Raw genomic sequence first — 13,465 nt, forward strand, 5'->3', positions numbered from 1 at the left:
TCATCTGCTTATCACAAACTTAAATGCAAAACAAAAGACTTGTTGTTCCAATATTTATGGAGGGGTCTGTGTCGTATCACCAGTAGTCATGTTAACAAAATAAAAACACGCCATATTTGATGAATTAGTGAACATTAAATATATGATTTGTCCACCCACTGGTTACACAGTGGATATAAAACCCTTTTGGGAAAAAACCCACAATATAATGAAAAAAAAAAAAAAAACAACGAAGTGACTGCATAAGTGGTTTGCTTTTAATATAGCACTTAGCATTTACAGATTTAATAATGGTTCCACTCTTTCTTTTGCAACAATGCTCTGGATTTAGGATTTTGATCTGGTCTTCTGCTGCCATTCCTCGGCTGGCTTTTGTGCTTTGTGGTGCCGGAATGTGAAATTGTTCTTCCTCTTCATCAGTCTAACAGAAGCCTGCAGTTTTTATGCCAAACCAGATCTGTACCTGGCTCTATATATGATTCCTTCCCTGGTGAGAGTTTAACAGCTTATCACTGTATTTGGGTGATAAGCTCTTCCATTAAGTTTGGTCTTTATTATACTTAGCACTTCTCGGTCTCATCAGAACATGATATCATTTACCACATAGTTCTGGAGTGATTTTCACAGGCTTGAATTTGTTGTGTGTGTGTGTGTGTGTGTGTGTGTGTAGGAGAAAGGGCTTCCATCTAGACAAACTATGCTATAGCTCGGGCATCACAAATACAAGGGAGTGACCAGTATTTTCCATATATTTCTGCAACTTACTGTATTTAATGCTGCTGTTTCTTTTCCCCTTTTTTCCCTATTTTTTCATTGAATTTTGTTCGTTCCCATTGTATTAGCCCATTAAAGTGGAAACAGTCTGACAGTAATTCTATTGTTTTCCTTTTTTCACATGACAAAATCCTGCAATTTTAACATTGACACTTTGGGGTGTATTGGAGGAGCGAGTCAGGAAACATTTTCCTCCACCAAAATCACCTAGTGACCTGGCCACTATTCTGCAAGAAGAATGGCTCAAAACCCCTTTGGCCACTGTGAAGGACTTGTATCTGTCATTCCCAAGAAGATTTGATGCTGTATTGGCCGCAAAAGGAGACCCTACACCATACTAATGAATTATTGTGGTCTAAAACCAGGCGTTTCAGTTTTATTGTCCAACCCCTGTATATCTGTGCACACATTCATGACACCATGTATACTTTTTTATGACAATATTATAACTAATTAATAGTGTGAGGTGCCAGAGCTTAATGCAATTTAATGTAATAATATAGTTATATAGTAATAATATTATAGTCCTCCCTGTGCACGAAACAACGTTTTCAGGGTTCATTCATTAGTTCTGGCCAGTTAGTTCTAGTATCTGAAGAGGAGTCTGAGGCTGAGGAGTTGTGCTAATTAACTTAAAGACTATTGAAAACTGGTTATGTGACAAGGGTATTCAGCTTCTGGAGCCATGGCCTGGATCATCTTCAGACCTAAACCCAGTAGAAAACTGTTGGACAATGGTGAAGAAGGCAGTAGCAGTCAGGAAACTATCTTCTGTACATTATCTTCAGGAAGTTATCAAGCAGGCAGGAATTGAGCAAGTGACACCAGAGTCCTGCAGACATATTTTTGACTCTATGCCAGCTAGATCCAGCAGGTTTTGTAAAACAAAGGACTTCATAATAAATATTGATTTTTGTATAGCAATCTTTTTTTATAAAATAACAAATTCTAAAATAACATATTGTCTTGATTCTCAATTTGGCCACCACTGTAGAAGATCACATACTGTACACTGGGTATGCTTATGGGAGAATCCGAGATCAGCTATTTGTATTGCTATATACAGTATATAACTCTTCATAAGAGTCTGTAATGCAAACCCATTGTACGGTCAAGGTAACACTGTATGGTCAAGGTGTACCAGGTGAACTGCAAAGAAGTGATTTAGAATAAGAGCAAGTAATCGAATGTGCTGATATAATTACCACAATAACACATAAATCAGGTCAATAAGCTTAAGTCTACATTAGAGTTCTCATACGACACATAAATCTGGCAGCTCTGAGTCGTTCTCCACCAAGGACACGGGAACAGAAATCAATCTGCTGTTATTATCCATTTTGTGCTTATAGAAAATATCGACATTCAGTTAGAGTTTAACTGGAGTATCTTGCTCAAGGGCAGAAGGACAATATTCAAACATAAACAATGGATGCTAATGCTGAATTTGATTTTGAGTGTAGTGGGATTGCACACGGCTGAATATCAAACACATGTCTAACAGATCTTCCAGGGGCGCTAACGAGTGCTCCTAGCTCTGCCTAGATATGCTGCTGCTACACCCTAGACAACTATGAAACAACACTGCCTTGTGTGTCTTCTGAGATGGGCTGGGTTCTTTGGCTTTTGCTGGGCATTACTCATACTTTGGATCTAAAAGAGACAGCACCAAAACCCAGGCTGGGAAAAGTCACATGACCCTTCCCCCAAAAGCTCCCATGTCTGTGCCTGTCACTGACATCATTATCCTTTTTGCCATCTGTCAGTTAGCCAGAGCTGCTTCCAGTCTGTGTCCCAGAAAGGCACTGCCAGCTGTGTGAAGACCACTCACTCTGGCTCACTCATCTTCTATCCGCTTAATCCTGTATTCAGGGTCGCGGGGACCTGGAGCCTATCCCAGGAGGCTTAGGGCACAAGGCGGGGTACACCCTGGACAGGATGCCAATTTATCGCAGGGCATACACACATACACACATGCCCATTCACACGCTACGGACAATTTAAGAACCCCAATTAGCCTAACCTGCATATATTTTGGACCGTGGGAGGAAACCGGAGTACCCGGAGGAAACCCACCAAGCATGGGGAGAACATGCAAACTCCATGCACACAGAGACGGGAACCGAGCCTGGCCAGGAATCAAACCAAGATGCTGGAGGTGCAAAGCAACAGTGCTAACCACTACACACCATGTGTGAAGACCAAACTTTTCTAAATGGGACAAAAGAATAAAACTCTCATATTCCCATTCTACTAAACACGGGAGATTTCTCCTTACAATACGCTCACACAGGTAATTCAAAAAAGTCAACTGAGATGCTTTCAAATTGGACTCTTTTCATAAATGTTTACAAAGTTTGCCAAGTCGACTTCCTTTTTTAAGTCACCTTTGAGTTCACCACAACTGTGTGCAGAACAGAGAAAACGGGAAGATTCTGCAGAGCAAACAGAAAACCATAAGTCTTGGGATGCTGCTGTCAAGTCAACACATCATATGTCAATGTTTAGTTTACCTACAAAACTCGATTGAGCATGTGATCCCATATTCACAATTACAACCCAGTATGTTCTTACTCCCATGCAAACTGCCCCTTATTTCAAACAAACATGTTTATGAACACACTGATGGTTTTCCGAGTCATTTACCAGATCTTTCACATTTTTTTCTTTTCAATGCAAAATTGCACTTCCCTCACATTTCTTTTGTCCTTTTGTGTGTTTTTGACCATCTAAATATTTCTAAATTTTAATTTACAATAACATGATTTAAAAATGTTTTTAAAAAAAATTAGAGGTAAGAGGTTACAAGGTAAATATTTCAACTATCTGTACTTTACAAAATGAGTTTTATTAGAAAATACTTTTTACTTTTACTTCATTACATCTTTTTTACTTTTACTTCACCACTACAAAGGTGTGTTTTTACTTCACTACATTTCTACATGGCATTCCGTTTAGTAATGGGTCATTCTTAAACGTTTCATTCATTTCAAACGGATCTTAAGTGTGACTCGGGAAGAACGTGTTGACTCTGGCAATGATCCGTTCAATCAGCCATGCAGAATATCATAGGTTCTGTAACGAAATTAGAATCTGTTTCGAGTTGTTGGGTTTCCCGAGTCATTTGGAAAGAGACTTGATTTGTTTATCTCTTAAGTTTCCAGGTTTTTCGAGTTGTTTGTTTATCATGTGACAGCCCCATAAGATTCACCTATGCATTCTGAGCCAGAAAGAAAATTGATTAGTCCGTCTCTCAAGTCATTCAATTAATTTCTTTTTCTCATAACATTATATTTTCCCCTTGTTGGTTGTGTGATCACTGTTTGCGTAAGTAGTAGATGTTAGGGAAGCAACATGTAACTTTTAATTACATTTTGCTAAAATAAACGAAATAAATCTGAACGAGACTCAACGATCCGAACTTCCCATCACTAATTGCGTTACATAACCACATTGGTGTGTAGCATTTGAAGCAGGAATTTCACCACCTGCTGACAATTACTTGTAATTGCACTTCCCTAGAGACACACTTAATAATGTTTCAGGTGTTTAAAATCAGAAGCAGGGCTGGTTGCAGTCAGCAACAAAAACAGCCAGGAAGCAGAGACTGAAAGAGAAAGAAAAAAGAAAGAAAGACAGAAAGAAAAAAGGAAAGGACTAAAGAGAGGGGGGAGAGAGCGATTTTATTATGAGCTAATACAAGCTCAGTACATTTCATACTTAAGTAAAATTGAAGGTGTATACTTTCGTATTTTTACTTACTGTAAGTTGACAAGTAACTGAAAGACTTCTACTTTTACTTCAGTAATATTAGACCAAGGGTATCTCTACTTTCACTCAAATACAGGATTTGTGTACTTTGCCCACCACATGGGCAAAGTTATATTGTCACATGTAAACCTGCCATCATGTGTCAGTACATAAGCACCATAAAATGTTTTAAAATGATCAGATTGAGAGTCAGTGGGCCAGTTAAAGTGATTACATGGCTCAATCTAAATTGCACATTTGAGCTAATAACAGCCTCATATGTGATATGTGTGAAGTCTAGCTACATTTATTTCTGAGATTTATATGAAAACATACAGTAAATGCTTTTATGAGTATGTGCATAATGCTTGTTTAGGGCAGAAATCATGTTAAAATCATGTTTAAACAATAGTTATTTAAACTCGAGGATGCATTAACCAAAACTGGCAGCATAAACATAAACTCTGATTCTGAACTTTCATTCAGTACAGTGGTGTGGTTGGGGTCATATTCCATGTATTCACTATTATACCATGCATTTTTAGGACAGGTAGTAAAATCTAATGCTGGGTTTGTAGTATACCCACTTTATGGTTCAATTACAGCAAAATCACGCACCTGTCTGGAGACATGGCACATGATTTGATTCGTTGATTTCATTTCATGCTTATTGAATAGCCCTGATTGAATCATTTAATCTGTTTTTGCTGGATACCAAAGAATTTTAAAAAGCTAAGGGAAAAATATTTTGGATATTTGCAATTATCTATATACTGAAGCAATTCTGGAGAAGATTAAACGCTCCAAAGTCTCTAGGGATTACAACATCATTCCATATACTTTAATGTGTGAATGAGCTGCATTCATTTTTTTTATTAATTTTTATTAAAAAAGACATTTAATGGTGTCAAGAACTGCCTTTGTAAAGATTACATTCTACTGTTAAATGGTGCATAATCATTTGCTTGTTTATTTTTTGTTTTTGCACAGTTCAGACTATTTTTGTTATTACTAGTTGTGTATATTGTAAATTACAACCTGTTATGTAAACCTGTCTAAATTTTCCAGCATTGAAAAGAATGCATGTAGTTACCAGTAAAGCTCATTCTTCCATCCTGTAGTTAGTTATATAAACATTAGTAGAATACACACAGGGGGCTATAATTACCCAGTAGATTGGACCATGGGGAGCGCTTTTTTGCATTTGATGCATTTTTTTTCTCACCTCAACCTCTTAGAAAACTGGTAGCCTACCTAAGTGATCCTTTGCCTGCAGCTAGGGATTCACCCTGAACATCTGTAGCTTTAATAAGTATATTTTACCTGGAAATGTTGCTATAGTGACTTCAAAAAAGATTTCCTACAAACAACTTAACTTACCTTTTAGAGTGATGCTTTAATAGTACATTATATGTATGCACTTACACTTAAAGTGAAAGACGCATACTCAAGGTACACTACATGGGCAAAAGTTTACGGACACCCCACCATCACATCCATATGTGTTTTTTTAACATTCCAGTGCAGATTTATTCCCCTTTTTGCCTTTATAATTGCCCTTCTTCTTCTGAGAAGCGATTCTACTAGATTTTGGAGTGTGAGTGTGAAGATAGAAAACCATTCAACCACAAGAGAAGTACTGAGGTTGGGCACTGATGTCAGGCGAAATGGTGTGCAGGGTTGAGGTTAGAGTTCTGTGCAAAACACTCGAGTTCTTCTGCACCATCCTAAGCAAACTTCACGAAGCTTGATTTGTGCAATAGAGAACACTCACACACTGGTGTAATGGTTAGGTGTCCATATACTTTTGAGTATAGAGTGGGTTTGATGGAACCAGACTATGGAATGGTATAGTTTAGTGGCGTCTTAGAATGTTCTTCTTAGAAAGCATGAACATTTCACAACTCAAGGAAGGAAGGATGAGGGTTGTGTAAAGAAGTCAGATAGGTATTTTGCTCAGTCATTCTTCCACAACACACTGCTCGCAAGAGGATAAACTGAGTCACAAGCTCAAGTGGGTTTATTAGTGACGCTACACGGTTTGCGCTTTGGGAATCGGTTCCCTGCTGAGCTGTTGTTCCAAAGACCTACCTTGATGATGCTGCTCCTGCGTGGTGCTGCCGCCGCTTTTACGCTCTCCAGCAGCGGCGTGTCGGAGTCAGAGGCAGGCAGCAGCACTCCGCTCCTTCGCGCGCCCCGCCATGCGCACCCCGAGCCCGGGATCGAGTCCGCGCCTTCCTCCCCATCAGCATCTCTCTCCGACATCCCAGCTCAGATTGCAAACATAAAACAAATTTCTCTTTCTTTTTCTTTCTTTCTTTCTTTTTTGAGTTTATATAGTCAGTCCTGAGTCCTCCAACAACAGCGCCTGGACTTGTTCCTCCGAACTTGACTGATCGACGATCGGAGAAGTGCTGACCTTGATTGCAAGCGCTATTCGAGATGCCCGGCTGCAATTACTTCAATTTCCTTAATCACGCGCGAATCGTTTGATGTGTACCGGACTAGTGAGCGAGTACGCGTGAGCCGTCTCTCCAGCGCGCTGTAATGCTTGAGCCTATGCGATAAGGCATGCAACAAGTTCCCTGTCTAGTCAATAAGCAAAGAAATAAATAAAAGGGGGGAAATAAAGCTATTAAAATAAAGCAAATTCTCGGCATTAAACAGTAGAGACCTCTCAAACCTTCTGCCAAGAAGAAAACAAGTCTATACAAAAAGAAATACCTCCTATCCAGAAGAAAGACGCTACCGCATATCCAATTATTATTTTTTTAAATGTCCCAAAATGATTTATTTATTTATTCACATCAGATGGTGTTTGCGAAGGTCAGAAGTCATGTCATGTCAGCTCGCGGTGACGGAAACAGCCTGATGCGCGCTCTCACCACGCGCCGCGGACGCGATTGACAAGAAATAAAAGGGAACAGCACACACAGGCGGCGTGGCCCCGCCCCTCACCCATGATTAAAGCCTGCTTCTGACCAATCAAATGTGGCCCTAAAGGTCTCGCGCACCAAAGCCGCTAGACTTGTTTTCCGTGGGGCGGGGCAATGGATAATAAGGGCCAGAACAGCGCTCTGTTGCCAAACCCATACCACACGGTTAGTATGGTTAGTAAAGTTTCAAAATACCAACGGTTACCATGGTTATCAGGAATGACGTATTATTTGTCCATTTGTGATTTAGATTTACTGATTGTGGGACTACAGTTGCTTAGTGGTTTACACTGTTGCCTTGCACCTTCAGGCAGGTTCGATTCCCATATCAGGTCTATGTGCATGGAGTTTTCATGTACTACCCGTGAGTGGTTGGTTTCCTCCAACAGTCCAAAGACATGCAGAGTAGGCTAACTGGTGTCCCCTAAATCAGACAGAGGTCTTATTTATTTTGCAATAAGACCTCAGCCTGAATGAGTCAAATTGGAATGAATGCAACTTTAACGACAGTGCAACTCACAATTTTGCACAGGAAAACATAAAGGGGCACAGGGGTATGATCGTGAACTAACAGACAACATAAACATTTTCAGTGATTTTGCTGTACAGGCAAACTTAGGTGGCACATATCACAACCACTCAGTGTTTTAAGAGATCTCCAAATAACTGACTAAATGCAATATTCCTTAAGAGAATCTAAAAGTTAAAAAGAAAAAAAAAAAGATTCCAATCACGCTTGAATGCATTACTTGACACATTGTGCCTTTGCACATGCTGGTCAGTTAAGGAATTTGACCTGTTCAGACTTTCAGATATGGGGCGTTTAAAAACATAGTATGAACAGCACAAAAACAATTTGTTTTGGTCAGTAAATCTCTAAATTCCAACATTTATCTTACAGAGCCATGAAAAAGTATTTGCCCCTTCCTGACTTTCTTTTCTTTCGCATATTTGACAGACATAAATGGTTCAGCTCATCAAACAATTTTTAACATTAAATAAAGATATCCTGAGTAAAAATAAAAGCAGTTTCTAAATAATTAATTTTTTTTATTAAGAAAAAGAATCTGTCCAAACCTGCCAAAAAGTAATTGCTCCCTAATAACTGGTTGTGCCACCCTTGTCAGCAACAACTGCAATCACAAATTTGCAAAACTGGCAATAAGTCTGTTTTTGGAGGAATTTTAGTATATACAATATAAAACTGGGCACATATTGGAGAATTTAACCGATATAAGGTCATGTCACAGCATTTCAATCTAATGTATTTTGACTAGGCCACTACAAAACCCCTTTTTTGTTTTTGAGCAATTCAGAGGTGAACTTCCTGGTGTGTTTCAGATCATTGTCCTACTGCATAACCCAAGTGCGCTTAAGCTTGAGGTCACAAACTGATGTGTGTAATTAGCCAAGTGGTAAAATTCTAGTCACCTGACCTTGGGCTTACTTCCTTTATTTAATTCTCTCTATTCTATGTGGGACATAAGGAATCAATGAGAGCTCTCTACTTGACCCTGTCTTGCTATCCGTTTTGTTTTTGTGTTCTCATATAGGTCTTGGTTTTAGATTTTCTGTTGTCTGGATAACTTCTAGTTTTATTACCTTTATCAACAGTAGTTAATTCACAAAGAATTGTACAGTGATCAATCTAAACAGCCTTTTGTAAGACAAATACTTAATGAATTTTTTTTATTGTTATTTACCAAAGAAGATATGATATGATTACTTCAGGAAAGAAAATATCCAGTGATGAGATAACATGGTCATTCAGTACATTCAGGAAGTCAGCTGACTTTATTTTATTATCACATGACCAAATAAAGCAACCCCGGTTATAACACTGCCTCCGAAGGCTTGTACAGTATGCACAACTCTGAAATAGGGCCAAGCTGGACTCATGAGATCACATGACAGTTTGCCATTGCTCCAAAGTCCAATCTTCATGCTCCATAGAGAAATAAAGAATTTACCTGTGATTAGCCTGACTAACGAGTACGGTCACACATCTGTTTAGTCCAATCCTGTGAGTTATCAAATTGTGCATGTAGAAATTATTTCACTTTCACTATTAAACATAGCTGTGATTTTTCACATTTAGTTTTGTATGGTATAGCTTCCGCAAGCTTTTGCGTTATCTCTGATCACAAATTTTTCTTTCTTTTTTCTAAACCCAGTTCCAGTAACGTCACCAATTACATTAGTTGTTTTCTTTGCTTGATGCAGGCCAATGATTTGACTCTTCTAAAAACATGCTGGGGCAAGCAGTGTATAATAATTGGCATTATTTGTGGTATAATAAATAATGTAAAAAACTATTTAGAGCAAACTGTAGAAAAAAAACAGGCTCTCACCACCCTCTGAGTATTATTTTCTTATAACAGCATGCCCCATTATGTACATAATTTATGTAACAATGGGAAATTATTATTATGCCAGTCATTACTACAGCACTGCTATTTGATATTCAAAAATTCAGCATTACTGTTAAATTTTTAACAAAAAATATCAGAGCAAGTTTATTTCAAACCCAAATACAGAGGCTCATATTAAACTCGTGTTAGCAGACAGAAGACGAAAACAAACTATTATCTGAAACCACAAGATCAGATAATATTTGCATGTTTTCCAGTCTATTGTACTTTACATACATGTGTACTTTATAGTCATGTAAGTGTGTGTGATGTTGACCGACACAACACAAGTCTTTTATTTGGAGTTTTATACAAAGGAATGTCAAAGGAATTTTAAAGTGGTAACCATTAGTGCTATTGTTTTGTATTAAAAATATATTATATAAATGATCATATGTTAAAAGGATCATTTTTGAAAAAGGACACTGAGATGGGATTGTGATTTGAAAAAGGAACATTAGGATGGGGCTATGGGAGACTGTGGAATGTAGCTAGAGTTTGAGGGTTCTTAGCAAGGGTCCCAGAAGTCTCACACTTTCCTGAGGCTAGTCTCTAGCATCTCAGTGCAACAGTTAAACTAAACTGTTATACGGCAATTTTGTATGGCATGAAGATGTATTTCCGTATGTCTAATTAGCTTAGTTAAGTTCTTTACCTAGTCACAACTGTTGAATTTGCTCCGTTCTGATAAACACAATATTACCTTAACTGATGAAGGAGTTGTGAGGGCCTGATATGAATGTCTGTTCTTCGATTGTGTGCCTGTCAAAAGTCGTGTCTTGGTGTAAAGTGATATATGTGTGTTAAGTGGCAGAGAAGTATGAAATATGGTTAGAACATAACAGATACATGCCTGAACCTTTCCCCTGCTCTAATTTGGCTTTACACACACACACACACACACACACACACACCTTCTTCAGTTTGCAAACCCGCATTAGACATTATGCAAGCACATGACCAAATCGCATTCCTCTGCAGGTGTGTGGAGTACATTGTGCTTAAACTTGATGAATATCAATGTCACTTGTATTTTTGTTAATAGGCAGGGCCAGTGTTGGATGGTGCAGTTGGCGATGAACAATGGCCTGAAAGAAAACTTATAATCAGTTGTTTTAAAAGAACCACTCCTTTCTTTATTCTCCATATGGACAGCTTTCCAAAGAATGGTGCTCCATTCAGGAATATATGCCAGACCAAAGATTATAAGATTACTTTATGAGTACACAATGTATAAAACATTACTTGTGACATACAGTAAGGCTCAGGCTTATACACAAATAACCCTAGTGCTTCATTATACAGTATGTAACCATTTATATGCATTGTCTACTTGTATTGAGGACCTCAGCCACCCTTCCAACAGCCAGCCTTCTTTACGAAAGCTGTTTCTATATCATCAGCTCTGAGAAACCGAGAATGCTTGAGAAGATTCAGAGAACTATCTGTAAATATTTTACCGTTGCACAAATGACTAATTATCTGGGTCATTCTGCACTTGTACTGGAATTATTTGTACTGCAAGCAGACTGTAATGTTTTGTATACCCCACAGCATGGCCACTTTTTGGACCAGAACAGATGCTTGGTTTGGGAGAGGTGTCAGATGTGTGTCAGGGGCCTTGTTGTTTATAATCCCTCCATTCTACACTCCTCTTATCCTCCTCCCTCACATGCTGTTTTGGTAAAGAACAGAAACATGTGCAGGTGCAAGGCCCTGCACATCCTCACAGTTTCCTGTGTTGAAAATCTTAAAGCAAACACAATTTAAAGCTACAGTTCCTCAATAAAAGACAGGTTTTTTAGTTTGACGTTAGAAAGGTCTACTCACAGACTCAGATGTGAAAACCTGACCAATTTTGAATCAACAAAGACCTGCAAGAACTACAAAGACAAAGTTTTACGATAAAATGAATAAAATGTAATACATTTTATAATGGTCACAATCATCGTAAGTGAGTAAGTAAGGTTTCGAAATTAATGCATTATTAATACATTTTTTATTTCCTTTAGAGACTTATATGCAACACCTTGCCTAGGCACAACATGAAACGGTTGTTCTGAACAGATCTTGTTCAAAACAGCATGAAGACAATTTTCAAAAGACTGGGGTCAGCCAGGAAGTGACTATGTTAACATTTTCTCTCCCTTTTCTTTAACTTGAACTGTAAATGTTTGCCGCAGAAATTGATATTTTAAGAAATGTGAAATTTCCTTGACAGTATGCCTAAAAAATAATAAATATCCTAATTTTATTTATGGTTGTGACTTAATGTTGTTCATATTGCTGTTTTTAAAAAAAACAAGTTTTGACTTTGAGTAGTTTTAGCCTATTGCACAAAGTCACAATAAAAGCAGCAAATTTTAATACATCCATTTTATCATAAAACTCTGAGTTTCACATCTGTGTACAGTATTTTAAAATTAAAACCAATTTAAAGATACAGTACAGTACATGTAAAATCCTTGTCTCTTTTGCAGATTCTATTTTTAATGTAAATAAAGATAAGGGGTTGCACAAAAGAATAAATAAAAACTATTATGGTATTAAACAGTAATTGCTTTAAAATAAACACCAGGAATGATCACAAATGTTCTGTAAGGCAAAAGGTTAATACAGAAGCACTTTTATCTACTAATAACCACAAAACCTGTTCGTTCGAAACTGACTTATAAAGGATGCTATAAATAATGTGACTAAATACTGTTTCTAAACCTGAATGATACTTTAAAGATTATTCACAGTATAATGTAAGAATATTTTTATAGTACTGGTAGATTATACTATATCAAAAAGGCTGTTTTGGCTGTAAAAAAAAAAAGGCTGTTTTGCTACTGTAAAACTCCTATAATTATACAGAAAGAGTAAGAAAATACATACAAGATCATTAATAATACTGGAAACTACATGCCAAAATAATTTTCCTGAAGCCAAAAAGAAACTTTATCTGTTAAATTCTTCTATTATTTTGTTATCCTTATTCTATTTGTGGCTGTGACTTAAAGTTGTTCTTATTGTTGTTTAAAAATAAAATCAAGATTTGACCTTGAGTAGCTTTAACATATTGATATTATGCCTATTGCACTACTACCTTAAGTCTGTAAATTGGCATAATTCTAATAACTAGTTAATGCCTTTTTTACCATTACTTTTTTTTTGTTCAGCTTAAATGTCCTACTTGGAAATTTTGACCTTAAGTTAAATATGTTAATACATAAATATTTTTTACAGTATCTATTCTGTTAAAAACACACTTTTACATGTATGTAGCACTCTAAACTGGGGATAAGAATTACCAGGGATCACCTGATATAATATTATCACAGTATCTCTGTGTCGAAATGATTTCATTGCGAATTTATACATATAACAACTTTATAACTATCCCAATAAAAAAATTTAAATTTAAGATTTAAGATATAAGATTTTATTGCAATTCTAATCAAACTTAGAAATAGGTGCTGACTACCAATCGGTTAATAGTTTAGAGTGTGCCACATGTAGAATTACAAAGGAACAGCAACATTTAAATACAAAAATGCAAACATACATTCATTTTAAATGTATTTAAAAAGTGTGACAATAGACAAAATT

The 13,465-nt window shown here is 37.1% G+C and overlaps 1 protein-coding gene across 1 annotated transcript in view; it reads right to left on the bottom strand.

Moving 5' to 3' along the window:
- Positions 1-7,412, bottom strand: part of plcl1 (phospholipase C like 1) — a 72,951-nt gene extending 65,539 nt beyond the window's left edge. The window contains exon 1 of the mRNA XM_053496323.1: positions 6,616-7,412. Within this exon, the coding sequence (XP_053352298.1) occupies positions 6,616-6,789 (174 nt within the window). The 5' untranslated portion in view covers positions 6,790-7,412. The remainder of the gene's footprint in view (positions 1-6,615) is intronic.
- Positions 7,413-13,465: the final 6,053 nt, after the last annotated feature.

Source organism: Clarias gariepinus, chromosome 5 (assembly GCF_024256425.1).
Source record: "Clarias gariepinus isolate MV-2021 ecotype Netherlands chromosome 5, CGAR_prim_01v2, whole genome shotgun sequence".
NCBI lineage: Eukaryota > Metazoa > Chordata > Actinopteri > Siluriformes > Clariidae > Clarias > Clarias gariepinus.